Genomic DNA, 26,316 nt, shown 5'->3' on the forward strand with positions numbered 1-26,316 from the left:
GTCTGATTCTTGGTGTTCTGACTTGTATCCCAGTCGAAATCTGGCGCGTCTTAGCGTAGCGGGTGCAGTCGTCAAGCAGTTCAACAAGATGCTTATGCTTCTATTTAGCGCTGCGCTCGTTGTGTACAGCGGCATCAGCTTCGCATGGTGATGTAGGCAAATTGCTGTGCGATGACGCATTTCGCCGTTGGTAATGGATGCTGTTACATCTCCATGAAGCCTCTATGAAGCCTTTGTGATGAACAAGCCCACGTGCAAGTAGGTAACGAGATAAGGTATACCTACCTAGTGAGGCACTTTTCAACACTGCGGGTGCTCATCTCTCAACGGGATGTCTGGACGATGATCTCCTCCGCGCATAATTGTCCGATTCCTCGCTTTACTCGAGACCGACTGTCTTGCTTCGGTTCGAGCTTCAGAGACACGGCCAAAATCTTCGAGGGGGCGTGATGAGGCATGCACCTCCGAGACATTTTCTGCAAATCTTCCTTCATTCCATCTAGGTACGCGACTGACACCGCTCAAGATACTTGATCAAAACGGAAGATAGATAATAGGACAAATACGATTGTATGTTTCCATCTATTTTCGTTTTGCATCGCCAAAGCATCACACATTGGAAGTCGAGGCGCCGGTCTGAAGCTCCCCACCCGGCTCTACGGATACTTGGTATGTATAAGTACAAGGCACAGCATCAAAGCGGCCATGAAAATCGCGTGTAACTGGACCCTGGATTTCTGACTCCAAAGACCTTGGCAACTTGGCTCCTATCGCCAAGTACCAGTCAGTCAGTCAGGTGTGTGGGAGGGAACGTCACAGCAAGTAAGCCACCTATTGAAGACGAGTTTCTGTTGCATATCGAGACCTACTGGTAAGTATCTGGGTCGCGCTCATCTGAAGCTTGACCCCAGGCAACCTAGGTACGGTAGACAGACGGCAGAACGGGCAGTCATGAGGTGGTGTATCGTGAAGCAACGTAAGCTACCTTACCTGTGTCACATTTCAGTGCGACCCCAGGGATGCGTGCATTCCCAGATAAGAGCAATGTCACGATCGCTCAGGTGCACATTGTGTTTGGCTTGGTGGGTAGATAGTCAGCCATGTGAAAGTTGGAGATGGTCTTCATCACAGCCCTCCATCAAAAATCCCATGGAAGCCTGTCAACCACTCAACAACCTAAGGTAAAACCTAGGTACGACGGCGCAGAGAGATAACCTTACGCAATATCCGTAGAGTCATGTCAAATTAAGCCACAGCGTCGCTAGCGTAGGTCCGGGAATGCTGTCACCCCGGACCGGCCGCCGCACACCGCAGGCGCTCATCTGGATAAAAGGAAAGAAATCTCGATGCAAGATGAGGCGGGTGCACAACACAAGGTGACAAGCTCCTCCCTTCATGGAAGGCGCTTATTGAGTTTAGTTCCCACATGTGAAGGCATAAAGTGGTGGAAGGGGAGCAAGGTGGTCCGTGCTCGTTGTTCCCGACCAAGCTCGAGGGTTTGCCCGGGTTGGAACTTGGAGACTTGGAGTCTTCCCGCGGCAGGTCCGCCCGAAGGAGGAGACATGGAGGAGGAGAGGACTGCAGGTGGTCCTAGGAATAAGGTGGGAATAGGCCCTCCAAAGTCTTGCTGGCTGCAGCAGCGGTGCGAAGTTGGAAGAGTGAGGCGGCGGGTGGGGTCCTTCTCTTTTTCACGTCTCGTCGCAGAAACAAACAACCGTCCACTCACAGCACGAGTAAAAGCCGGACGACGCTGCAGGTACACACAATACGTACCTCTTGCCCTGGGTCCCTTTGAGAGCCTCTAGGCCGAAACAAGTTAGATTGCATGTTCAAGGTCACCAGTCCCACTGGGCTCCACGGGCATCTGCTTCGCTGTGCTGGAGCTGGTGCTGGAGCTGCTGGCATTGCTGGCGCGGTACGAAGCCGACCTCAGAGTGTGAGGTATGCAGAGTGCACCGCTGTTTTGTGCTGGTCATGCTGTCTGACGCTTTCCGAGCAGGGCAGCTTTGCTTTCCATTTGCTGGTTGCTTGGTGACTGCTACTAGCACTTTGGTACCTCTGCACTCTCTGGTCGTTCCCGTCCCCACTAGCCTCAGAAAGGCCCAGTGCTGCTTCTCCGATTGCTGCGGGCTGCTGCAACCTGATCCTGGGTCATTGCTCCGCGAGAGACAACTGGAGCGGCCGTCGCTTTCTTCCCAAAACCTCACTTGACCGACTCTATCGCCCATCGACCGACTAATATTCGGGCCTCTCCCACCCGCTAGAACCGATTGTCGCAATTCGCTGGCCATCGATTTGCATCAAGATTTGCTTCTCAGACTGGCTCCATCGTCAAATCGACACTACTATCCAGTCGCCAGAGTCACCGCAGACTCCGCATCCCTCTGGTCGTCGGGCGGCCAAACCGTTCGTGTTGCGAAGAGAAGCCCCATCCAAACAAACAAGCCCCAACTTTCTCGACCGCCAACTCGACATCGAATCTCGATATCATCAACATCGGCTTTTGTAGCCCACCTCGGCCATGGGAGCCTGCCAGTCATGTTGCGGAGGTATTAGCTTTCCATCGTCATGTCGACTACATCACCAAAGCTAATGGTGATCATGTAGGGAGAGCCCGCGATGGTCTCTACGAACCAGTTCTCGCCGATAGCGAAAGAGAAGCCGTTGCCGACCTTCTCCAGTATCTCGAAAACGTATGTGGTTTTTCGCCATGCATCATGTCGTCGACCTTCCATACTGACGTTGTTTCAGCGGGGTGAAACCGACTTCTTCTCGGGCGAACCCCTTCGAGCTCTCAGCACCCTCGTCTTCTCCGAAAACATCGACTTGCAACGGAGCGCAAGTCTGACTTTTGCCGAAATCACAGAGCGAGGTACGTTCTCTAGCGGTGTAGTCGATTGCAGAATCACACCGACGATGCCATTCGCGACGTAGCATCTGACGTAGACATGCTGACACGCTGCTCCAGATGTTCGCGAGGTCGATCGTGACACCCTCGAACCGATACTCTTCCTCTTGCAGAGCCCCGACATTGAGGTTCAGCGCGCTGCCAGCGCGGCGCTAGGAAATTTGGCGGTCAACAGTGAGTGAAGCGTAACAGGCAAGGCTGCAGGGTAGATACTGACTCAATTTACCAGCCGAAAACAAGGTTCTGATTGTCCAGCTTGGCGGACTCACGCCGCTCATTAGGCAAATGTTGTCGCCGAATGTTGAAGTACAGTGCAACGCAGTTGGGTGCATCACGAATTTGGCCACACATGAGGAGAACAAGGCAAAGATTGCGCGCTCTGGCGCCTTGGGCCCTCTGACGAGGCTGGCGAAGTCTCGGGACATGCGGGTTCAGAGGAACGCGACTGGAGCGTTGCTCAATATGACACATTCAGGCAAGGCGTCTTTATCTCGCAGACTTGAATTATGGACTAACTGGTACAATAGACGAGAACCGCCAGCAACTCGTTAACGCCGGCGCGATTCCGGTTCTTGTCCAGCTTCTCTCCTCATCTGACGTCGACGTTCAGTACTACTGCACGACGGCTCTCAGCAACATTGCAGTCGATGCTAACAACCGACGCAAACTTGCCCAGACGGAGTCAAAGCTCGTCTCGTCGCTGGTCACGCTTATGGATTCATCATCACCCAAGGTTCAGTGCCAGGCAGCGCTCGCTCTTCGCAACCTTGCTTCTGACGAGAAGTACCAACTCGACATTGTGCGATCAAATGGTCTCGCGCCTTTGCTTCGACTCCTTTCTTCATCCTACCTTCCCTTAATTCTTTCCGCCGTCGCCTGCATACGAAACATTTCGATCCACCCCCTCAATGAGTCGCCCATCATTGAAGCCGGCTTCCTGAAGCCCCTCGTCGACTTATTGGGCTCTACCGAGAACGAAGAGATCCAGTGCCACGCCATCTCGACCCTTAGGAACCTTGCTGCCAGCTCTGATCGTAACAAGGCCCTCGTCCTTGACGCCGGCGCAGTTCAAAAGTGCAAGCAGCTCGTCCTCGACGTGCCGGTCACCGTTCAGTCCGAGATGACCGCTGCGATTGCTGTTCTGGCTCTCAGCGATGAGCTCAAGTCTCATCTTCTCAACCTCGGAGTCTTTGAAGTTCTCATTCCTCTTACTCATTCACCTAGCATCGAGGTCCAGGGCAACAGCGCTGCAGCTCTTGGCAATCTCTCTTCGAAAGGTTTGTTCAGCTCCATCGTACCAGGTTAAACTTTGATCTAATAATTCAATAGTGGGAGACTACGCTGTCTTCGTCCAGGATTGGAAAGAACCCAACGGCGGTATCCACGGATACTTGACGAGATTCCTTCAGAGCGGCGATGCTACATTCCAGCACATAGCAATCTGGACTTTGCTTCAGTTGCTCGAGTCCGAGGACAAAAACCTCATTCAGTTAATTGGCCAAGCACAAGACATTGTCGACCAGATCAAGGAGATCGCCAATCGTCAAATCGAGCCGGACAACGAATTCGAAGACGACGATGAAGGCGAAGTTGTTAACCTGGCACAGCGGTGTCTCGAGCTCCTTGGCCAGAGTGGCTCGAAGTCTCACATTGAAGGTTGAACGACGACCTCGGCAGGAAATTTTGCAACATTACTTTGTTCTCCAACTTCCCTGAAAGGGTACTACAGCAGGACCGAGGGGTTTGGGGGTTCTGGTCGGCGGTGTTTCGGCGTTGGTCATGCAGAATGAGATTCGGTTGTTACGTTGAGTTTATATTTCGGCGTAGAAGCATTTTGAAGGAGCGTTTATTTTGGCGGGCCTACCCTCATTGGCGAGATCATGCCGTCAGAGGGGCAGGCTAGTCTCTCCTATCAGGAAGACCCGAACCTTTTACTTTGTATTAAGCATCATGGCTCGTTTGACGGGCCATCCGTGTCTCATATTATTCGGTCTTTTAATAGGCTTGATGAGCTTTCATCTGGTGCCATTGGCTCCCCTACCCGTTGTAATTAGGATCATACTTTAGAGGATCGGAAGAACAACTCACAATCTGTGACGAATTCAGCTTACGGAGTTCCCTCGTCGCCAACTTTCGCGTCTTTCCTGTGTCGTGTTGTGGCATGTGTGTGTAGTGGCATGACACAGTTGCTTCTGAGTCTTGTGCGCCACTCACTCCCGGCCATCCTAAACATCGCGAAGCCCGTTCTCAGCTGTCCCTCCAGGGGAAAGAAGCGATAGCCACCATGGCTTATTGACAGCTTTCCCCCTGATCAGAGCCAAAGGCACTGGGCCATACAATCGCGAATCTCTCGATGCTTCGAGATTGTCACCTACAACCCAACAATGGCCCTGAGGAACCTACACAGACATTCTTAGTAAGGGTTCTCGAATCGGCAATGATCTCGACGTCGTTACCTGTATCATCTTCTGCTTCTCTGCATCAGGGCTGCCCAGCATAACGTAATCGCCAGGCATGCCTATCACGCGTTTGATGCCATCGGATTCTGGGAAGATTGGAATCTTGAAGTGAACTAAATCGCCAACAAGTACGTTACGACCGTAGCGATAACGATGATCGACGAGAATTGATTCGCCTGCCACTTGAAATGTTGGAAGCATGGATGGTCCCGACGCCGGGCCCATGAAGAAGCCATATTCCATCATGACATGACTTAGAGCCAGGGTTTTGCCTACATTCATGGCCAGACGGAGAGGCTTTCCTGCCATTTTGCTGACCTTCTGCGTCCGTGGACTTGCAGCGTATCGATTGCCAGAATGTTTGATCTTAGGTGATTCAGGGCGTTAAGACGGGGTGCAAAAGACGAGACACGCGGAGCCGGCGTTCCGCGGGAGCTTGGACCATCGAAAGCTCGTCGCATGAGATTGTGATGCGTGATTGGCGGGAGAGCTACCTTAACAAGACCCCATGTGTCTTCCGCCTGCTTCTGTTCCTTAATTCTGCATCTTGCAATCACAGGTTCAGCCGCAAACGGCAACCGTACAACAACAGTGAGACTGGCAGATTCGTACCCGGACCGACACCCCTGAAACCCCGAGACGGAATTCTTACCAAAGAGCGGGATACCCGAACAATCATGAGGATCACACGATGCCTGTACAACAGCAGGACGGCCCTGCATAGGGTCTTCGTCTCGCCCTTTGAAAATATCGAATCGATTTCGCGACGAAGCGCTCTCCTGAGTCCAGTCCCTAGAGCCCTACCAACAATCCTGTCACCGCCGCTACAAGGTTTCGCGCGCCACGCCGCCCTTATTCCCCGATTCAAGAAGAAGAAGCCATCGCCATCAGGCCAAGTATCTGGCGGCGACGCTGCTGCTAAGCCAGGCCAGCTTCCCCAGGACAGGGCGATTTCCGATCGTGAAGTCATGGTCGTCGACGAGAACAACAAGCTCACCGGCCCGCATAACACCCGAACGTTTCTAAGGTCGCTCGACCCCGAGACGCAATCCCTCCGAATGGTCTCCAGACCACCACCGCGCCCTGCGCCAGGCCAGCCGCCGTTTGCAATCTGCCGCATCGTCGACAAGGTCGCCGAGAAGGAGAAGGAGAGGGCGCTGCAAAAGGCCAAGAAGGATAACGCGCGCAGGTTGGCGAGGGTCAAGGAGCTCGAGCTCAACTGGGCCATCGCGCCGCACGACATGGGCCACAAGATGAAGCAGATGAAGACGTTCCTGGAAAAGGGGTACAAGGTTGAGGTCATCTTTGCGAAGAAGAAGAATAGCAGGATTGCTACCTTGGAAGAGGCCGGCGCGCTTGTACAGCAGGTCCGGGATGCTGTGGCGGAGGTTGCTGGCGCCAGAGAGTACAAGGAGGCCGAGGGACAACCGCGCAAGGTTATGAGGCTACACTTGGAATCGACAGCGAAGCCCGCAGCGAAGGCTGCTCCTGCACAAGAAGCATCGGCTGCAGACGCTGCGCCGGAAGCATCGACCTGATGTCGTGGCAGGCTGCTTGAGACTCGGGGTGGTTGAGCTGTGCTCGAAGACTCCATAAGATGGCACCTACGATTTGGATGGAGTTGGTGTTAACTTGTACATCAAAACCTAACTGAAAGGCTTGTACCATAGAAAACTAGTAGAAAGGGGTTTGCTGTCTGCATAGAGCAGCCGTCACCCTTGTGTCTCATTACCCTTCGGCATGTCACTTGTCTTCAAGACGTTGAGATTGAATTGAACTCTAATTCTCTATGACAGAGTACAAATTGGATAGAGGAGCGCGAAGCGTACCACGGTGTTACAGAACTCTGACAACTATCTCTTGAATCAAGTGATAAGTAATCCGTGTCTAGGATTATGATCATCGTCGATGGGATTGGTAGAGCATTTCAATACCTGTTCAACACTTGCCTAGAGGAAACACCCTTCCTCTATGGAAAGTCAGTGCTTATGAATCTTTCACAGTGCGGTCATGGAGTACAACTAGACTCCTTTGGCTTAGCTTGCCCGGCATTGTTGTTGCATTCTTGCACCAAGTGAAAGTGACTGGGAGTCTTTGTAGTATAAATTTGTCTTTCTCATAAGTCAATGAACATCTGAAAACAGAGATGACAAGCTTTGTTCATTTAGATGGCTGCAGCATTCAAGTGCACCGTTGAGCAGTGATTGGCACCACAACCAAGAACGTCACTCCCCGCACCATGCAGGTAAGCTTTAGCGAGCTTTTAGCGCGGGGCACCCGTCGCATCCCGCCTTGCAAACCCCTGTGACTCAACCCTCCAAAACTTCTCAGCCTTTTTGACTCGATCAAAGGAAACTCCGACCGCCAACCCGAAGGAGCCTCGACAAAAGCTCCTAAATTCAACACAAACGATCCATTTCTGCAAGACCGTCGGTCAAAACCGAACTAAGCCCTCCAGAGAAATACTGCGACACAATAGAGGGGAAGAGGCACGGAGCAATGGCGACAGAGACACCAAACACCGAGCCGCCGAAGGCTGTCGAAGACAAAAAGGCTCAGCAACCTGCCAAGAAAGATGGCGGAGCTCAGAATAAGGACGCATCGGCTGCTCCAGCAGCAGAGGGAGGCGAGAAGAAGCTGTCAGGTGCCGAGCTGAAGGCGAGGGCGAAGGCCGAGAAGGCGGCGAGAAGAGCAAAGGCCAAGGAGGCGCAACCAGCACCACCGCCTGGCCAGGGAGGAGCTCAGCAGACCGGAGGAGGAGACGCAAAAGGAGGAAAGTCGAAACCCCGACAAGACGGTCCCCAGGGCGCCGGCGGAGCGAGAGGTGGACCTGCGGTCAAGGCCGTTCCGGTCGCGATTCCCAAGGACACCAGACCCAAGGTCCCTGAGTGCTTCAGCCACCTGTCTATGGCCAAGAGGATACACATGACGGAGGTCGATAAGGACGTCCATCCGGCAGTTCTGGCTCTGGGACAGCAGATGAGCGCGTTTGCAATCACCGACAGTACCACAAGACTAGAGGCGACTTTGTTGGCATTCAAGAAGGTAAGCCAACTACTGCGCGTTGTCCGAATCCAATATAAAGTGCGAGTCCCCTAACGTTGAATTAGGTGATTGATTCTTACACAACACCCCCGGGCAACACATTCTCCCGCCACTTCACATCACACATCCTGAACCCTCAGATCGAGTACCTGTCGGCATGCAGACCCATGTGCTTCTCCATGGGCAATGCCGTCCGCTGGCTCAAGCTCCAGGTCAGCAAGATCGACATTGACCTGCCCGACTTCGAGGCCAAGAAGCTCCTCCGCGAGTCGGTCGACAACTTCATCCGCGAGCGCATCACCCTTGCCGACTTCGTCATCGTCAAGACCGCCGCCGACAACATCGCCGACGGCGAAGTTGTCCTGACGTACGCCCACCATCCGCTCGTCGAGCGCGCCCTCCGCCAGGCCCACGCCGACGGCAAGAGGTTCTCCGTCACCGTCGTCGACGACCCCTTTGAGAGCACCGGCCGTGACCTCGCGAAGCGACTGCGCGCCCTGCAGGGCGTCGAGGTGGCCTACAGCCCCGACCTGAGCGCCATGCGGGACCACCTCCGCGATACGTCGCGTGTGTTGGTCGGCGCGGAGGCCATGTTCAGCAACGGTGCCATGTACGCCAGGGCCGGCACGAGCGATATTGCCATTGCGGCGGCTGATCAGGGTATTCGGGTCATGGCTCTTAGCGAGACCATCAACTTTACCGAGAGGGTCGCCATGGACTCGCTCACGTATAACGAGATTGACCCGGAGCAGAACACCGAGGAGGCTTTCAGACTGCTGTTTGACACCACCCGTGACCGCTACATCTCAGTGGTCGTTACGGAGCTCGGCATCACGTCGCCTGTGTCTGTGCCTGCCATTCTCCGGAAGCTGGAGGAGTTGTAGAGCAAGGGCGTAGAAACGGGGCAGGTGGTGATTGTAGCAGCCATGGGGAAAGTCTTGAGGGGGGGTAAGGGGTTCTGCTGCGGTGACCCCTTTAGTTAGATACCAGTCATGAAAGCTCGATTGAGGTTGCACCGTAGATCAATTGAGCATGAGAAGCAGTCCTGAAGAACGTCCTAGTACCAACTTGATGATGGGGATGCCCCGGAGATGACACTGTAGATATCAATGACTTTTACGGCGTCAATTAAGCCTCTCCCCCTCTCTACGTAACATATACAAAGGGACTCTTAAGGGGATTTCCCAATTGGCGTCCTGGTCAGTTCCCGCGCAATTCCAGTTCCTCCTCTAGAACGAGAATGATTTTTCGAGGTCCCGAATCGACCACACCCGAATTGACCGGCCCCCTTCTGCCTCTTCCTCACTCAGACGGGCGTCACAAAGCTTGTTTCCATCTCGAAAGCCTTTGAGTTTGGTCCCTTCCTCGCCCTCTGTCTCTCTCTTTCTTGTCGATGATTCGTCCACTGCTCCAATTTCGTAGTCTTTATGACTGCTCCGCCTCCTTGCGCGCCGCCGCCCTCGCGCGCTTCTCGAGCAGAATGGACTTGCGCTCGCTGAGAATGGACGACTGCCTCTCGTCGACGCCCTGGAGCCAGTAGCCGAAGCCCCCACCGCCGAGCATGTAGACCGGGTAGACCCAGAGGGACTCCTTGTTGAAGAAGGGGCGCATTTCAATGCCCATTTGCCAGAAGCGGACGGCGAAGCCTGTTAGTTAAACGTCGAATGTTAGTGGACTACGTCTTGAAGATTCCCAACGTTTGCGGCGCGAAGAAGAGGCTAGTGACTATTCTCTCGTGAATCCGACCCCATTGGCCTCCATGGCACATACGGGAGGTTCGTTCCGTAGAATGTCGTCGCCTGATGAAGGGGGAGGGAGGCATCACGCACCGAAGCCACTCCAGAAGAGGACCCTGCCGACCATTGTCGCGGTTAAGATATGTGTTTCGTCTCGGGAGGATGGTGGTCAGTCGACTGACGAAGGTGGGCCGCTTTGTCCGCCGGGGCGTAGAATTGGGTGAGTAGTTCGATTGGATTGGGCCGTACGATTCGAGATACGATGTGAAGCTTCCCCCGGTGGTGACGGGCTGCAAGGTGTGTGAGAGGTCCGCGTACCCGCCGTGTGCACGGCTGGATGGACCAATCGCTGCGGTGGACGGAATAATTGCAAATCTAGTTTTTCCGATTCGATGGCTGCCGCCCAGCTACGCGGGATTTGGGGGCGTGCTGAAGTTTTAGGTACTACAGCGCTGAAGAGCCCTGGATTTTTGGATGTTGGGGCGCTGGAACACCACTGTAAGATCCGGCTTTGACGAGCTGGGCCAGCAGGCTAGCAACAAGAATTGCAAATTCAGCAAAACTTTCAATAGCATCCGATATGGTGTAGTGGCCAACATGATGCCCTCTCAATTCTGTGGGAGGTTAGGCATAGCCCCGAGTTCGATTCTCGGTTTCGGAAACTTTTGCTCACACGAGATACAATTCCAACCGACTGATAGATTTTTGGCCCGTCATAACTTAGAGCAGCTCTGTTTCTTCCTGTTTCATTTGACTCTGGCAGTATCGTCGCTCTCTATGTTCTTCCGCGCGCATGTGTCCTTTGCAGCAATCACATAAAAAATTTGACACAGTAAATGATAATTGACAACCAAAGTCACGGGTATCTTTATTATCCACGTCGTCCATAAGAGCCCATACGTCAGACATACACCCACAGAGTCTGAGTAGCTCCAAGTCTATCTATCTTACACCGTAGAAGGTTTACAAAGCACCGCCCACGGCCTGGGCGATCCACATGGCTATCCTCACTTGGACGCCAACCCGCCTCTCATTCTTGGAAAAGTCCTCACGGGTGACTCGCTCAGCGTGATCTTGCAGCCACGTCTGCTCCTCGCCGAGGCGCTTCTTGAGGTCTTCGTCCTTTGTGAGGATCATGGCACCAGCCTCAAGATCGTGGGTATAGCTGCGTTTCGTATAGTTGGAACTTCCCACAATACTGATCGATGGATTTTGTTCTCCCGGCAGCGTGATCCAGAGGCCCTTGGCATGGTATGTCCAGCCGCCGGGCTCGCCAATTATTCCCTTGCGCCACTCCTTGAGAGCGATTGAGTCGTCGAGCTTGCGGTCGTGGACGGCGCGGACGAAGCGGCGCGCGAGGAGGGTGTAGGCGCCTGGCAAGAGTCCAGACACGCCTGGGGATTGGTAGAAACCATTGGCCTGCTGGGAGGCGGTGATAACGACATTGTTTTGTGATGCTGTCGAAAGCAGCAGCTTGGTCAGTGACGGCGCAGGGTTGAAATAACCTGCGGTGAAGGTCCACGACGAGCCGGCGTACTCGGGCTTGCCGAGTGTTGATAGTACATGAGTTACGGCGGGAAGCTCTGTAGAGGTGTTGGGGCTCATTAGCTGTGTGAGTTGGGAGAGCATGTAGACCTTGGTGTCTTTGCTCACGTCCGCAGAGGCTGCTTGCGTGGGCGAAATCAGAGCATTGAGGGCAGGGGTCGTTGTGCCGATGAACTGCTTAGGCTCTTTTAGGGGAGACGGCGCGGGATTAGACTTGGGCCAGGTCAAGGCAAAGCCAGCAGGTTCTTGCGAAGGCTCAACAAGAAAGCTGAAAGACGATACGCCCTGGTGGATGTTCCAGAAGTAGTCGGTGACCTCTTTGGAGGAAAAGAGGTGATAACGATCTTGTCGGTTCGTGAAGTAGTCTGATGAGAGGTTCGCCCTACATAGTTGTTAGTCGTAGTCGCGACTCGAATCACCTTGCAGCAGCTACATACCCAGAGAGAATAATTTCATCATCGACGCCATATAGCTTCATGTGTTGTAGGCCCCAGCCCTCGTTGATGCGCTTCGGTATGTACTTCTTCCTCAACCCCGTCAGGTTTGGTGTGTGGTACATGCGGATTTCCACTCTGTCTGGGCCAAACTCCGATACGAGTGGTGCGAGAAGGGATGCGCATGACGGATTCGGCTCCTCTCGTGTACCTCGCAGGGCGTCCGTCAGAATGCTTAGCTTCAGCTCGGGATTGTTTCGCAGAGCTTCGTGTAGGGTCGCAATCTAGACATGACCACCGTCAGCGCCCTGTTCATACCCATGCGCATGCCATACAAACTGACCAGTTCTTTCTCTGTCTTTCCGATGTATAACGTTGACAGGAAGATCCTCGTCTTTGCATTCCGTATCCGCTCCTAAGGTACACCCCGTATTAGTCCCTAAATCCGTAGCCAGTGCTGCGCGTGTTCGTGATGCACACCTTTAATATCTCGTAGAAATCGGCCGGCGTTCTGATAATTTGAATCTGGGAGCCGTTGATGCTGAAAGAAGGTGCGATCCTATCGAGTTCGTTTGCGAAAGGCGCAAGCATGCCAGCTGTGCTACCGGAGCTCGAAGCCGTTGGGGTACCGGCGGCAGGCGTCGCGAATTGTCGACATTGCGGTTGAGCGCGTGTAATGTTCGTTCGAGCAAATGGGAGCTTGAGCTTGGTAGAGCACCGCGACACGCCACGGACAATCATGTCGCATTCGTCGTTTGGTATTGGACCGCCACTTCTGGATGTCTAGTAGGTAGTCTTCCGAGCAAAGTTCATCCAAAGACGGAGAGCTTTCGAGGTTCCAAAGTTCTAGGGGGACAAGGGTGCGTGCATGAAGCTCTGTCATTGGCGGCGGGGGTTGCCGTGAGCGCCAGGGAGTCCAAAGGCCAATTGCCTTCGAGTTTATGTAATCCGGGGCTCCACTTTGGCACCAGCGTCGCTCAACCTTCCCAAACGTCAGGTCTTCAATCACATCGTCGACAGCATTCAATAGCTTCTTGAGGTCAATTGACCAGCCGCCACCATGTCGACCCCCGGAAGAACAATCGCCAACCTGCGCAAGGTTGGCATCAAGGCAAGTATTCCTCTGGTTCAAGAGCTGCCGCTGCCACCGCTAACTTTCGCTTCCAGAACTATTTCCGCCAATTGCTGGTACATGGCCTCCCGAACTCCCCGATCGCAATTGCCCCTCTAACGCTCGACAATAGTACATCGGTGACACCAAGCATGGTCGTCTCGTAGGCGAAGACAAGGCCGGCAACAAGTACTTCGAGAACAACGACGAACTTCCCCGTACGGAACCTCCCAAGCGAAGAGCGCCAGCAAATGGACAATGACGGACCGTGGGGCTAACAAGCAATGAATAGTGCGTACGCGCTGGGTGGACTTCAAGGTGCACGACTACGACTCGGCGCAAGTTGAGCCTGGCTGGCACGCTTGGTTGGGGTACATGGTCGACAAGCCGCCCACCGAGGACGCCCTTCTCCAGACCAAGACTCGCAAGTGGGAAGTGCCACACGTGCTTCCCAACTTCACGGCTACCCCGGGAGCCTACAAGTCATACAACACGTGAGTGAAGTGTCGTCACCCGCGATTGGGGTGGAAATGCTGACAATTGGTGCAGAGTGAAGCCCAAGATTCGTTCGTGGGAGCCCAAGGCTGTTGAGAGGCAATGAGTTGCAGAAGAACGGGGTTGATGTACATAAGTCAAAGTCGCTTAACGCAATTTCAAGGTTTTGCTTTGTGTTAAAAACGTCGATGTTTGGCGACGCGGATTCGTATGGAGTGACAGTTGACCAAGCACCGACATTGGCATGGTAGGAGAATTTGCAACTCCTCAGGACGCGGCCTCAAGTGGCTTGCGTACCGCTCATCTCACCGTGGTTGATTCGCTAGGGGAATGAATAGCCAGGTTCCCGGCAGATTCAACGTAACAGAAACGAAATTTGAGGCATCGCAGCCCGTTGGGACGGGATAGCTGGGGCGTGTGACGAGTCTAGTGTTGGAGTAGTGGATGATAGGACCATGAACATGTGTTCCTATCCCGATTTTTTAGCCCCTGTTGACTTGGTCATTCGAGAGATACCCAAAGGGTGGAGCGATGAAGAAGATATTCATCTTATCTCAAGTGTTTTGATTAGTGATTTTGATACCACTAGGGCCTACCCCTTTCGCTGGCATTGTAGATGATAACCACTATGGCTCTTGATCATCCATCGGTCCATCATAGGCGAACAACATCCGTTGTCCCGGACTACTGCTTCTTGCCAGCCACCTCAGCGAACCCCTTCTCTTCAAGTTCCAGCGAGCCCAAATCTGGCACAAGCGGCGTTTCCGTACCCTCCGCTATCACCGTCGCCTCATTTGCCTTGGCCGCGCCGCCCTCGCCGTCCGCAGCGTAGTCGACCCACGCCGGCGGGTTGATCCTGCTAGGATTCGCCTCGCCCTTGAAGTGGTAACCCCTCGCCCTCGGTCTCGTCCCCGTACCCTGCGGCAGCTCCGCTTCGTACGCCGCAACGAAGCGCTGCGAGTGCTCTTCAAACTCCGCGCCGCCCTTTGCGAGGGTCGCCCGGATTCCGGCGAAGAAGTCGGCCACCACCTGGTGGTTGTGAATCTGCAACAGCGTCCAGCCGAGCATCTCCTTGGCGTTCAATAGATGGTGGAGGAAAGCCCTGTGGTGTGTCGTGCAGGCGTAGCACTTGCAGCCTTGAGAGAGGGGTTCCATGGCCACCTCGTTTTCGGGAGCCCACATGTCGTCGCCCAGAGGCTTGATAGCATTGCCTTGGCTTTCGGGGGGAGGGAAAGTGAAGGACAGCGCTACACCTGCGTCGGAGATGGCGTTGATGAAAGGTATCGTGCAAATGTCGACCCCCAGAGAAATCTGTCGGAGAATGGCCTGCGGAGTATCAGGAATGTGCAAGGACAGACGAGGAAGAGCATTCAGGGATTTGTGGTGGTCCTCGATGTCGGGCAAGATATCAACATCGTAGAGAGCCAGTCCCGAAAGCGAGTCGATGACCTCGTCCGCAAGATGGCGAAGGTACTCCCACTGCACAGTGTACGGCACCGCAAGAACAGGCGCGAACACCGAGACCCCAGACGCCTTGAAAAGATCGCGCCTCTTGGCCGTCAGGAACACGTCGGTCCATTCCTCGGTTCGCTCGGCCATGCGAACAAGCTTCTTTGAGGCCGGCATCGTGCTTGTGTGGAACAGATCAGCTGGGCCGATGGCGATGTCAGGCTTCAGCGTCTCAACAGCCGCACAATACTCGTCGGTAGAGAGGTTCCTGAAGCCGGTCGAGGTGAAGATGGCCACGAACTTTGCGCCATTGCCCACGGGTGTCTTAACCGCTGGGTTTCTTCTGGCAGCGAGAACCGTAGCTATGCTTTCGGGTAGGCAAGAAAAGGTGTGGAGCGGCTTCTTTTCTGGCGAGGGTATTGAAAGCGCTGAAGGGTTCTTCTTCTCAATGACTTTGGTCGATAGTTAGCTTCGTGCCGCGACAAACACGTTTAGACAGAATCATTCGACTACTTACAGTCCTCGAGCGCCATGTACGCTCCACTGAATGGCGCATGTTTCTTCAAATTATCCGGGGTGACATGAGGAAGTACACCCCTCGAGGCGACGGCATAGTAGTTTGGCGTCTCAACAGGTTTCCGCTTTGGGACGCTCAGTTTTCCAAGACGAGCTGCAGTTGTGCCATCTAAGGACTTTTTCAAAATTTCGAAAATCATGCCTTCTGCCCCGTCGACTTTTTCCGTGTCACTCATCTTGACACATGGGCCACCTTTTCAACGGTGTGTGAGTCAACCCTGGTGCCTCAGGGTTCCGATGTTGTCGTCGGTCAGACTCACAAAGAAACCCTCGCAGTTTGTGAGGTATTCTAACAGAAACAAAACTTCTCAACTTCTCAAAAGGCAGTCGTTGGTCGTCAGTCGCTCACTTTCACGATATCACCATGTCGAGGATTAGGGGTCGTTCTAGCGTGAATGGTGTGAAAACGAAAAGAGCAGCCACAGCTTGGTACTAGCCACACTTTGCTATCTTGTTGTGGCTTGATCCCTGGCTTTGCCCTCCTTCCCCCTCGGAACCTGTGGGACGGTGGATCTGGCGGGAAGCAGGTGCCCCGGCCCCCGGGCCAAGTGATTGCGGCGGGGTCCCGATGGGGGAGATACTGCAGGGGTTTCTGGGCAGCGCAAATGCATTTCGATTTGAGCCAATCGTCAAATCCCATGTTTGATCCTATCACCCCATGGCCAAAGCATCTTGAACTGTACGGATTATGCATGTATAGGGATCTAACGGGGAATAGCGTTGTTGCTGCTTTTACCCACTACCTCAACATTTCACTCCCATTCGGTACCGCCGCACCGGTCGGTACGGCTATCGGGGGTGCTTCGGAGGCTTGGAAAATGACGTACGTTTACCGTAGCTGATGCAAGATTGACGACTTTCAGATGGAAAAGGTTGGAAGGAAGTGACAAGTCAATGATCGGCAAGCTAATGGACGGAATAGTTGAGGAGAATCTACCACTCTGCGTTCCTTAGCTTGTAGAATTGTGCCTCGACAGCTACAGGGCAATTCAACTACATGTGGCCAACAAGAGTAATGAATTCATGAGGGGCGCATCGGAAGGCATTTGAACTTCGGTTTCATGTATTATTAAAATCGTGCAAACACAATTATATCCCATACAATAGCAAGCCTATCCACTCTAACCTCCCATCTATCTGCCAAATGATGATCCGAGAGGATCAAATAGGCTCATCTCTAGGCTCGATGAGCACTTCGTTGACGGCAACATGTTCTGGCTGACACAGGGCGTACACAATCGAAGAAGCCACATCCTCGGCGTCCAGGACCTTGGCACCAGTAGGCTCGCCGTACTTCTTGATAGCCTCGGCGTCGGTAGAGATACCTAGCAGCTCTGTAGCCGTGTTGCCAGGTTGAATAGAGGTGACGCGGAGACCCGTACCGGCCGTCTCGAGACGCAAGCTCTGCAGAGTTGCTTCCACAAAGAACTTGCTAGCAGAGTAAACACCCAGGCCGGGGAAGACCTTGCGGCCAGCGTCGGATGAGATGGCTACAATGTGGCCCTTTCCTCGGCCCAGCATGCCAGGGACCGTAGACGACAAGCAGTGCAAGAGACCCTTGCAATTGACATCGACAGTACGCTCCCACTCGTCAGTCTGGTTGTTTGCCATCATGGTGAAGTACATGACACCGGCGCAGCTGACGAGAATATCGACCGGCCCAAGCTTGTCGGCTGCCGCCTGCATGAGCGACTCAACGTCTTCCTTCTTCGTCACATCCGTCTTGTGAATGAGAACCTTGCCGCTGGTGCCGGCAAGCTTGGCCTTGACACCTTCCAGGGCTTCCGTGCGCCTTGCCGCGAGAGCGACATGGGCGCCCTCCTTAGCAAGCCCAGCGGCAACAGCTGCACCAATGCCGGAAGAGGCACCAGTGATAACGGCAACCTTGCCAGCCAGGCGACCCTTGTTGACGCGAGATGTAGCTCCGTTAGCATTTGCTCGACGCGGAGGTCGAGAAAGCCAGCCTCTCGCACAGAAGTGACGAGTGTAGGTCTCGAGTAGATCAGTATCGATCTTGGGGCGAGGCAGGCTGTACTTGAGCAAAGCGGGAGCCGTAGCCTCGTCATTAAGGACGGTCACAGCCTTGAGAGTCTCTGCGGTAGGCATACCACCGCGAAGGATGTCAACGGTGAAAGGGACGTCGCCCGCGGTGCCGAAACCTCTCTTCTTGGTCCACAACTCCACCCAATCGTCCCAGGGCACGCGCTTGGTTGGGAATCCGAGCTCATTCAGGCTGTCGAAGATGTAGTTCGCAGAGACCGGGTTGGGGTCACCAAGGTGGTAGACCAACTGCTCAGAGTCGGTGTGGTTGGCGAGAGTTGTGATAGCTGCGCTAACGAAATCGACAGGCGTCATTTCGGCGAACCATTGGTCAACATACGGAGCCGTCTTGAGGTGTAACGACTCGACGATCAGGGCATTCAGAAGATCCCATGCGTTACATGAGCCTGTTTTACTGTGACCACTGATGGTACCAGGGCGGTAGACCTTACACGGCATACCTCGACGAGCGGCCTCGTAGACCAGCTTCTCAGCCACCCACTTGGTCTGTCCGTATCCGTCGATAAGCTTATCGGGAACATCATCAATGTCAACCATGGCGTCTTCAGAGTGGCCTGCAACAGATGGTGTCAAAACACCGTTTGTAGAAACGTGGTGAAGGGTGGCACCACTCTTTGATGCCAGACGTAGGATTTCTCTGGTGCCGCCGACATTGGGGCTTCTCAGTGCCGCATAGGGATAAACCAGGTTGACAGTCGCAGCGGCGTGAATGATGACCTCAACACGGGAAACAATGTCATCATAAACCTCTGAGGCAAGACCGAGATGCTCTCGCGACAAGTTCCCGGGCAGAACCTCCATTCTGTCGAGGAGGGAGTCTTCCCAGATGCCAAGATCGATCAGGTTCTTTCGGATTCTAGCCATTCCAGCAGCACGCATCTCGTCGGTGGGATCCGTGAAGCGGACGAGGCAGATAATATGTGCTGAGGTGGTCTCCACGAGGTACTTGAGAAGGAAGGCACCGAGGTATCCAGTTGCACCAGTCAAGAGCACGGTATCAGCATCGTTCAGACGCCGCATAGGAGTGCCATTGGACTGAATGTCATCGGGCAGAATAGAATCAGCACGAAGGACGGCTGGTAGGTCCGCTTGAACAGCCGCCGTGTGACCATCACGAGCATCGCAAATCGCTTGCAGGTGTCCTTGCAGCGTTGGCGTGCCCGCGAGAGGTGCTAGCGGAACTGGGAATCCAAACTCCTTGGCGAATCTGTTTGCAAGGTCTGCGAGAATGAGAGAGTGACCACCAATGTCGAAGAAATCGTGCTCCTCGGTGATGGCACTATCAGGCATATTGAGGGCAGCGGCCCACAGCTTCTTGACGGTCTCGAGCTTGACCTTGGTGTTTTGCTCCTTTTCGCCATTGACTGCAAGCTTGGGGCTTGGCGGCGGCGGCAGGGCCTTCAGATCAGTCTTGCCGGAGACACCGTGAGTAGGGAGTTGCTCAAGCTCGACCCAGTAAGTCGGAAGCATGTATAGGGCAAGATGCTCTCCCAGTACGCGTCTGGCTGCAGGGCTGTATCCAGACTCGTCAATGACTACATCTCCTCGGCCTCGCTTGTCATCGTTATCACGAACAATATAGGCAACAAGTTGCCTTTCAAGGCCTTCGCCGTGAGAGGAGACAGCGCAGTCACTCACAGCCAAGTGCTTCACAATGGCGTTCTCGACAGCACCTGGCTGGACGGTGTAGCCACGAGTCTTGATCATACCACCTGCTCGACCAGTGATCTCCAGGAGACCAGAGGGAAGGACTCTAGCAAGATCTCCAGTGCGGTACATGCGCGCACCTTCCTTGTTGACAAAGGGATCCGGGTGGAATGCCTTGGCTGTTGTCTCTGTTGAGTGGTTGAGGTAACCCCGCGCCAAGAGATCGCCGCCAACATATAGCTCTCCGCTGATGTTGTTGCCAACTCTGTTGCCGTCTTCATCCATGATGTAGATGTTTTCCGGATTCATCGGCGGTCCAACCGGGCAGACACGGGCTTCAAAGTCAATGAATGTGCTGATATCACCGGCTGCAACCTCGTGCGTCTCACAGGCACTGTAAACATTGAGGAACCTGGTTTCGGGTAGGGCCTTCATACCCCTGCGGCAGAGGTCAGTTGTGACCACCTCGCCGTTCAACCAGAGGGACCGCAGCTTGGGCAGGCGCTTGCTCAAGTCAGGGTGACGAGACAAGACGGTTGCCAGCAAGGTAGGTGTCATGAGCGTGTCTGTGATTTGCCGAGACTCAAGCAAGTTGACAAGAGCTGATGGGTCGTAACTTGCACTGTCCGGAACAGCAAAGACGGTCGCTCCCCGCAACAAGGGACGAAGCATCTCCCACACGAAGAACACATTGCAAGCTACACGATCTCCCGGTTGCAAATCGCTGAGACCAAATCTGAGGTCATACGAGAGCACTGCAGCTCTGTGGGGATTGCAGATGCCCTTCGGTTGGCCAGTGGTGCCAGAAGAGTATGAGACGAACATGAGGCGTTCAAGATCATCGCTGGCAGGCAATGGAAAAAGCTCGCCGTTTGCGTGTCCATTGACTGTCGTTTTACTGGGTTCATCAATGACAATGATAGGCACTTCTGCCTTGATGTGGTTGACGTGTGCGCTTTGAGTGATAACCACTGAGGGCTTTGCATCCTGGATGACATCGCGCAGGAGCCCGGAGGGGTATGCGAGCTCAAGTACCAGGAAAGCACCGCCTGCGCGAAGAGCTGCTAGTGAAGCGATCACGTAGTCGGCGCTTCGGCTCATGAGCACACCAACGAGGCTATCTCTGCCGACTCCATAATCTCGACGCAATTGATCGGCGAGAGTCTGCGTCTCTTGGTCCAATTCCGCATAGGTAAAGGTTCGCGATTCATCTTCAAGGGCCACAGCGTCTGGGGTAGCCTTGGCCTGTTGCTCAAAGAGCGCAGCGATATCCTTGGTGATGTCGAGAATAGGCATATTTATCAGTTGTTTGATAAGGGGGGTATATGGAAGACAGGTTGACTGATTGAAATAAAAAGGAATCACCTCTGGAGAAGCCGATGAGAGAATAGACGGGAAGAAAAGTCACAGACAGTGAAGTCTAGATAAGAGGTTGACTGTTGTAGAGGAACGGATTAAGCTCTGGCACCTTAATAAATGTGGCAGAACAACTGTAGTGTTGAGTCTGAGAGGGAAGGAGGTCACGAGACAAGTTGGTTACGAGAAGCTCTTGCAACCACTCAAGTACTCAGTTGAGGCGAAGGAGTGACGCGGAAAAAGCAACACCAACAGAAGCGAAGGCAAAAGTGCGTACCTTGCTTGGCTACAAGTCCCTTACCGGCTAGAGGTTCCTCAACAAGAACAAGTCCCCCGCCGACGAAGCGTACACGTGTAGGGATGAAGCGGTAGCACATGCACACCGACAGCCGTCGCGAAGCGATGAATTGTCGGTACGGGATAGCCCAGTCCAGTCCATAGCATCCACTATCGGAAAACCATGGCCAATGAGGTGCATGGTTGCCAAGTTGACTGGCGGTTTAAATGGGTCAAAAGAAGGCGATAGAAGCCAGGAAAGTTGCTGCATCCAACTCAGTCTAAGATGAAAGAGTGTGGAAGGCAAGGTTCAGCTGGGTCATTTGTCTATGTAGCTATCAGTGACAGACAAAGCCCTAGCGCCATCAACCGCGTTGCTGGAGGCTGGGATTGATCCAACAGTGACCCTAAGCATATATGCAGCATAGGATGCCTCAGTTGAGAGGTTCACTCTCGATAGTGCGGTAATAATATCGTGAGCCTGGAAAAAGGTCAACCTTGAGATTCTAAGCACATGTCAAAGTTGCAAGGGCGATGTCGGTGACGGAAAAAGTCTAAACACGTGGGGGCCAGAGTATCATTTTAAGCATGAACAAGTGAGAGAGTTGCAGTTTGTCATTTAAAGCCAGATGAACGCGCGAGATCAATCGCGCTTCTGACAAATGACTCGCCGTTTTTCCCGACAAACACTTGAGGACGGGCGTCTGGACTGCGCCACCAGATCGGTATGGCAGTCGGTCCGTCATGTGGCTGAGACCCGGCGTGGGGTATCGGTGGCTAGAGAATGCGGGTCGCTTGCCCCTCCGACACCCGTTCGCCGCAGCTCCGAAGCAGGATGCGATTCTGTCCGTTTTTGGTCCACTAAAGCGGCACCCTCGGTACGTACTGCCTTTTTGATGTTGCACTTTGTCGCCACGCGGAACGCCGGGCAAGCGCAAGGACCACCCGATGCTCCACCTGCCAGGGCCAAGTCAGACAGGGAACAGAGGTGCTTCGGTGCCGCGGGATCGTCTGCTTCAGAATCACCTGGCTAATGCGGTTCCTGAGCTGTCCCTCAGCCACAGCGCTGTCACCCATAGGCTGCCGTTCTTTCGTCTGAAGTTTCCGAAGCCAATGCGTCGCCTCCGTGAGCAACTCGATGGGAGGCCAGCGAAACATTCGTTTCACGACCGAGAGAACCTCGTCACTTGATAGCATCGCATTGATACCACTGTTCACTGCCCTTCTGGTATGACCTCTCGCCCGACCCCAATGCCGAGCCTTCCTCTTGCTGACTGATCGTCATGGCGTAGCCGCCCTCGGTTTCCTAACCACTTAGGTCCTTAGGTCTCGCCCCTTGTCCGATCCGCCGAATCGTCGACGACTCACCTTACATATCTTGCCTAGCCCCCACGTACATTCCTCCACCATGGATGACCGAAGACATGAGCAGGAACCGCTCTTGAGTATCATGGAGCGACAGCAGGCCGACGAGCCTACGAACCGGGCAAATGCCACAGAACATCCCGATGCGCCGCTTGAGGACAGCCCTCGCCGCGAGCTCGAAGTCGATGACGACTCCGGCCCATCGACACCCCGGTTCATGCAGGACGAAGGACACTGGAAGCGCTGGAGATGGGTGCCATTCCCGGTGCGCCGCATCGTGAAGGCTACCGCCAAATGGTCCAAAGGCCCGCCAAACCCACACGATTACAAGATCAAGCCCATCTTTCCGCAGGTTCAAGAGTTCCCTCTTGTGTTGGTTGATCGATACCTTCGAAAATTCAGGCACCGGGTCGGCATCGTCTTTTTCTACTTCGCCATTTGGATCATCACATTTGCATTGGTGAAGAGGAGCGAGACATTCGCTACAGAAGTTGAAGGATGGGGAGCCCCCTCGCAGATTGGGTGTGGTGCAGCATACTGGACGAGAGGAAACAATTGCGGTCTCAATGGTGCGGACTGCCGCCCGTTCAATGGCAGCGGCTTTGCCTTCAGGTGCTCAGCCAATTGCGCCGGCTACATGGTCTTGAATCCAAGAGCGGTCGGAGACCAGGAGATTGTCTACCAGCCGCTTGTTATCGGCGGACAAACCGACAACTCGAGCTCGCCGATCTACCGAGGTGACTCGTTCATCTGCGCCGCTGCGATTCATGCCGGTGTGATATCCAACGATAATGGAGGTTGTGGTGTTGTCCGCCTCGTTGGGCGAAACGAGGACTACTTGAGCTCGGAGAAGAATGGGATTGACAGCATCAGCTTTGACTCCTACTTCCCACTCTCGTTCACGTTCGAGCCTGGCATTCAATGCCGCGCCAAAGACCTGAGATGGAATTTGTTGGCGGTCTCGGTTGTTTTCACGACGGTCCTCTCTCTGTTCACGTCATCACCTGCCCTCTTCTTCTTCTCAATCTTTACTGGCATATTCTGGCATGTCGGACTCGCCTCCGATCCCCCGAATCACTACTCGGTTGCGGACCTAGTATCGAATATCGTTGGAAAATACCTCCCGGCGATGTTCTGCGCTTGGGTCATGTTTGACAAGATGGGAATTCGACGAACGCTCAACGGACTTACTGCTCAGGTGGAGAAGACGATCTTGTGGCTCGGTGGTTGCTGGGTTGGTGCGCTTACCAACTATACCTTTAGCTTCATTCCGATTCAGCGTCTGAATGCGCATGATCTGAACCAACAACCGGGAGCAAAAGCAGCGTTGGCCATCATCATCATCGTCTTGGTAGTGATCACTGCCAAGCAAATCTGGTACTTCAGACAAGAGGGCCGTCTCCTGAAATACCTCAAGCTGTACCTCCTCTTCGTGGCAGGCATCATTGTATGCCTTGTCCTCCCAGACCTGAGTCTACGCATCCACCACTACATTTTGGCCTTACTCTTGCTCCCGGGCACAAGTATGCAGACCAGACCTTCACTGCTATATCAGGGCATTTTAGTCGGTCTCTTCATCAACGGCATCGCCCGCTGGGGTTTCGACGCTGTTCTCCAGACACCTGCGGCCCTCCAAGGCGACGCCCAGCATGGGTCGGTCCTGCCCAGCATCCTCCCACCCATCATCGACCTGGGCCAAGCTATGTGGAGTATCAACTTCACTTGGGCCACCCCTCCCGATGGAGCGCGCTACGACGGCATCAGCGTTCTGGTCAACGATGTGGAGCGCTTCCGTACCTACTTCGATGACGGACCCGTACCTCCAACGAGTTTCCTCTGGAGCCGCCAGAGCGATCTCGGCATGAATGAATACTTCCGTTTTGGTTTCATGGAAGGCAGCGAAAGCTATGACTTTACTAAAGCTGGCATTTGGAATGCGGAAGGTAAATGGATAGACATGCAGCCGGGCCCTTCGATGATTAGGGGTCGGTCACTAGTAGATGATGAAGAGAGCGTGCCACGGTGAACTTTGATGCGTGATGATCCTGCTTTTGCTTTAGTTATCTAGAATAGCGTACGAATTTCAAAGACCAGAGTTTGTTCACTATCGCAACTTTTCCGTTCTACTTTGATCAACCGACGAATTTGAGCAAAACTTGGACGCTTTTGATCGTGGTGGTATCTTGATGTGACTGATACCATGCTACCCGAAAAACCAGAAATCACCAAAGCTCGCTCATATTACTCCTCCCGCGACCGCACCCCCTTTACGCTCCCTGTCTGCGGCGGCAAAGGGGACGACCACGCTCGAGCGTGTTCGGGTCACAATCCAACCGGCTGTCCTCGATGCAAGTCAAGCTTGAGCCGCCTTTATACGGAGAGAGTCGTTAGCAAACAGCGGTACATACAAAGACACACATACACACACACACACACACACACACACACACTAGAGTATCAAGGGTGGGGAGGTGAGCCTTACAGTTGTTGATGCTGTCGGGAACACAGCGGCCAGTCTGACCGTTGACGTTGCAGACGTCCTGCTTCAAGCTCGTGTTGGCGACGCAGCAGGCGCCGTTGGGGACGGGCCGGTTGGCGTTCGCGCCCTGACGCTCCATCAGGAGGACGTCGCGGCGGGCTGCGGCCGAGGTGGGGTCCTCTACGGCTGCGGCGCTGGCGCCGATGGCCATGGTGAGAGCGAAGAGGGCAGTTTGGAGTGTGAACTTCATGGTGTTTAGATGTTACGGCGTTGGGTTTGGGGTATCTCAAAAGGAAGAAATCATGAAACGAGAGGCTCTTTGTGGTTCAAAGTTGTGATATAGTGGAAAGATGAAAAAGAGTGTCCGGCCGGCGGTAGAGAAGCAGAAGAGACTGGACTGTGGTGATGGGCTCAGAGATAGTCAAGGAAAGATTGGACGAGCGAGAAATGGCTATTATATACCTCTGCTCGGGGGTTGGAGCATGAGGCCCGATTAAGCTTCCCCTCTCTTAACTGTCAAGCTTATAATTCATAAAGGTGGCTCACGATGTGTCAAAACGAACACCTCCTGACTTCAGCTGGCCAACTCTCAAACAAGCGAGCAACTCGACGCGAGGGGACCGAACTATTCGGATTTTGGTTCCCAGGATCTTACCGATGGGATGATGAGAGATCTGATGCAGAATCCTGACAAGGAATGGGAAGAGCCTGGTCATTCATGTCCCTTCTTCTCGGCTGAGCCAGCCGTAAGCAAATAAGAGCACATTTTACCCTCGCTTGTGTTCTGGATCGCATCCCAAAGTAGAGCCCTTACGCCTCAAGAAGGAGAGGAGGGGAAGAGAGGAAGAAGAAGGGGGACCTGTCGTCTCAAGCAACATCCCAAAAGGGATCGAAGCCAAAAGAAGCTCAAGTACGGATGAGACGAACAGGGGTGAGGGAGAGAGCTCATTTCTTTATTCTTGCAGCCTCTCCGTCACAATGCTTGAATGCACAGGTCCAAATACGGGTTAGTCTGAGGGATGTGTTCGGGAGATGCGGCGACGATGTGACGGTTTGGGGTTTTGCGGTGTAAGGTGGTGGGGATCTTCTTCGTCTGGAGAGTTGATGAAACGTGTTAGAGGCAGGGGTGTTCATCGCGGGCTTCCCCTGCCCTTCGGCGAATCGCCGTCGGTAGACGAAGCCGAATTTTTGCGGCAGGCGTGACTGACATAATTTGCACGTTGAATTTTCCTGCGAAATGCAGAGGGAGGAGAAAATACACTCTTGAATCCAGGTCTCTGGCGTGTAAGTGAGTTCGATAGGCTGACACGAGAGCACGGAAAATGCGCCTTTTTGGAGGTCTTCGTTGACTGACACGACGAGTGAATAAGTTGG

General features: G+C 53.9%; 12 protein-coding genes and 1 non-coding gene across 13 annotated transcripts; 6 read left to right on the plus strand and 7 right to left on the minus strand.

Annotated features, from left to right (window-relative positions):
* The first annotated feature begins 2,406 nt into the window (after positions 1 to 2,406).
* BDZ83DRAFT_402730 (armadillo-type protein) lies at positions 2,407 to 4,679 on the plus strand. The gene is made up of 7 exons (XM_060502854.1): positions 2,407 to 2,549; positions 2,608 to 2,693; positions 2,752 to 2,872; positions 2,969 to 3,082; positions 3,138 to 3,383; positions 3,436 to 4,185; positions 4,238 to 4,679. Exons 1-7 carry the CDS (start codon positions 2,522 to 2,524, stop codon positions 4,567 to 4,569), a joined length of 1,677 nt encoding a protein of 558 aa, XP_060370408.1. The 5' UTR covers positions 2,407 to 2,521; the 3' UTR covers positions 4,570 to 4,679.
* Positions 4,680 to 5,133: 454 nt separating this feature from the next.
* BDZ83DRAFT_566787 (peptidase S24/S26A/S26B/S26C) lies at positions 5,134 to 5,676 on the minus strand (the record flags this gene model as incomplete). The annotated part of the gene is made up of 2 exons (XM_060503886.1): positions 5,134 to 5,307; positions 5,365 to 5,676. The coding sequence occupies 2 exons, from the start codon at positions 5,674 to 5,676 to the stop codon at positions 5,134 to 5,136; spliced, it is 486 nt and encodes a 161-aa protein (XP_060370409.1).
* A 237-nt stretch (positions 5,677 to 5,913) lies between these two features.
* On the plus strand, positions 5,914 to 7,148 carry BDZ83DRAFT_602456 (translation initiation factor IF-3). Its single transcript, XM_060507171.1, has 2 exons — positions 5,914 to 6,971; positions 7,033 to 7,148. The coding sequence occupies exon 1, from the start codon at positions 6,045 to 6,047 to the stop codon at positions 6,903 to 6,905; it is 861 nt and encodes a 286-aa protein (XP_060370410.1). The 5' UTR covers positions 5,914 to 6,044; the 3' UTR covers positions 6,906 to 6,971; positions 7,033 to 7,148.
* A 535-nt stretch (positions 7,149 to 7,683) lies between these two features.
* Positions 7,684 to 9,463, plus strand: BDZ83DRAFT_602458 (initiation factor 2 subunit family protein). Its single transcript, XM_060507172.1, has 2 exons — positions 7,684 to 8,412; positions 8,478 to 9,463. Exons 1-2 carry the CDS (start codon positions 7,867 to 7,869, stop codon positions 9,294 to 9,296), a joined length of 1,365 nt encoding a protein of 454 aa, XP_060370411.1. The 5' UTR covers positions 7,684 to 7,866; the 3' UTR covers positions 9,297 to 9,463.
* BDZ83DRAFT_602460 (NADH2 dehydrogenase subunit 14K) lies at positions 9,464 to 10,575 on the minus strand. Its single transcript, XM_060507173.1, has 2 exons — positions 10,242 to 10,575; positions 9,464 to 10,058 (listed from the first exon to the last, which is right to left on the minus strand). Exons 1-2 carry the CDS (start codon positions 10,273 to 10,275, stop codon positions 9,838 to 9,840), a joined length of 255 nt encoding a protein of 84 aa, XP_060370412.1. The 5' UTR covers positions 10,276 to 10,575; the 3' UTR covers positions 9,464 to 9,837.
* Positions 10,576 to 10,720: 145 nt separating this feature from the next.
* On the minus strand, positions 10,721 to 13,144 carry BDZ83DRAFT_602464 (uncharacterized protein). Its single transcript, XM_060507174.1, has 5 exons — positions 12,608 to 13,144; positions 12,471 to 12,542; positions 12,131 to 12,411; positions 11,112 to 12,075; positions 10,721 to 11,050 (listed from the first exon to the last, which is right to left on the minus strand). Exons 1-4 carry the CDS (start codon positions 12,866 to 12,868, stop codon positions 11,112 to 11,114), a joined length of 1,578 nt encoding a protein of 525 aa, XP_060370413.1. The 5' UTR covers positions 12,869 to 13,144; the 3' UTR covers positions 10,721 to 11,050.
* BDZ83DRAFT_t33 lies at positions 10,723 to 10,809 on the plus strand. Its single transcript has one exon. It is a non-coding gene; the product is annotated as a tRNA-Glu (tRNA).
* Positions 13,145 to 13,187: 43 nt separating the features above from the next.
* On the plus strand, positions 13,188 to 13,839 carry BDZ83DRAFT_747571 (NADH ubiquinone oxidoreductase subunit NDUFA12; the record flags this gene model as incomplete). The annotated part of the gene is made up of 5 exons (XM_060513456.1): positions 13,188 to 13,226; positions 13,295 to 13,315; positions 13,372 to 13,456; positions 13,531 to 13,732; positions 13,788 to 13,839. The coding sequence occupies 5 exons, from the start codon at positions 13,188 to 13,190 to the stop codon at positions 13,837 to 13,839; spliced, it is 399 nt and encodes a 132-aa protein (XP_060370414.1).
* Positions 13,840 to 14,417: 578 nt separating this feature from the next.
* BDZ83DRAFT_566626 (tRNA-guanine transglycosylase) lies at positions 14,418 to 15,934 on the minus strand (the record flags this gene model as incomplete). Its single annotated transcript, XM_060503867.1, has 2 exons — positions 14,418 to 15,634; positions 15,700 to 15,934. 2 exons carry the CDS (start codon positions 15,932 to 15,934, stop codon positions 14,418 to 14,420), a joined length of 1,452 nt encoding a protein of 483 aa, XP_060370415.1.
* An 80-nt stretch (positions 15,935 to 16,014) lies between these two features.
* On the minus strand, positions 16,015 to 16,685 carry BDZ83DRAFT_402817 (uncharacterized protein). Its single transcript, XM_060502855.1, has one exon. It carries the CDS (start codon positions 16,450 to 16,452, stop codon positions 16,096 to 16,098), a length of 357 nt encoding a protein of 118 aa, XP_060370416.1. The 5' UTR covers positions 16,453 to 16,685; the 3' UTR covers positions 16,015 to 16,095.
* Positions 16,686 to 16,919: 234 nt separating this feature from the next.
* On the minus strand, positions 16,920 to 20,762 carry BDZ83DRAFT_566706 (AMP-binding enzyme; the record flags this gene model as incomplete). The annotated part of the gene is made up of 1 exon (XM_060503878.1): positions 16,920 to 20,762. One exon carries the CDS (start codon positions 20,760 to 20,762, stop codon positions 16,920 to 16,922), a length of 3,843 nt encoding a protein of 1,280 aa, XP_060370417.1.
* Positions 20,763 to 22,323: 1,561 nt separating this feature from the next.
* On the plus strand, positions 22,324 to 24,561 carry BDZ83DRAFT_602478 (LCCL domain-containing protein). The gene has a single exon (XM_060507175.1). It carries the CDS (start codon positions 22,507 to 22,509, stop codon positions 24,487 to 24,489), a length of 1,983 nt encoding a protein of 660 aa, XP_060370418.1. The 5' UTR covers positions 22,324 to 22,506; the 3' UTR covers positions 24,490 to 24,561.
* Positions 24,562 to 25,400, minus strand: BDZ83DRAFT_602479 (uncharacterized protein). The gene is made up of 2 exons (XM_060507176.1): positions 24,946 to 25,400; positions 24,562 to 24,831 (listed from the first exon to the last, which is right to left on the minus strand). The coding sequence occupies exons 1-2, from the start codon at positions 25,190 to 25,192 to the stop codon at positions 24,731 to 24,733; spliced, it is 348 nt and encodes a 115-aa protein (XP_060370419.1). The 5' UTR covers positions 25,193 to 25,400; the 3' UTR covers positions 24,562 to 24,730.
* Positions 25,401 to 26,316: the final 916 nt, after the last annotated feature.

Source organism: Colletotrichum acutatum (genome assembly GCF_030867785.1).
Source record: "Colletotrichum acutatum strain CBS 112980 chromosome Unknown BDZ83scaffold_7, whole genome shotgun sequence".
Classification (NCBI taxonomy): domain Eukaryota; kingdom Fungi; phylum Ascomycota; class Sordariomycetes; order Glomerellales; family Glomerellaceae; genus Colletotrichum; species Colletotrichum acutatum.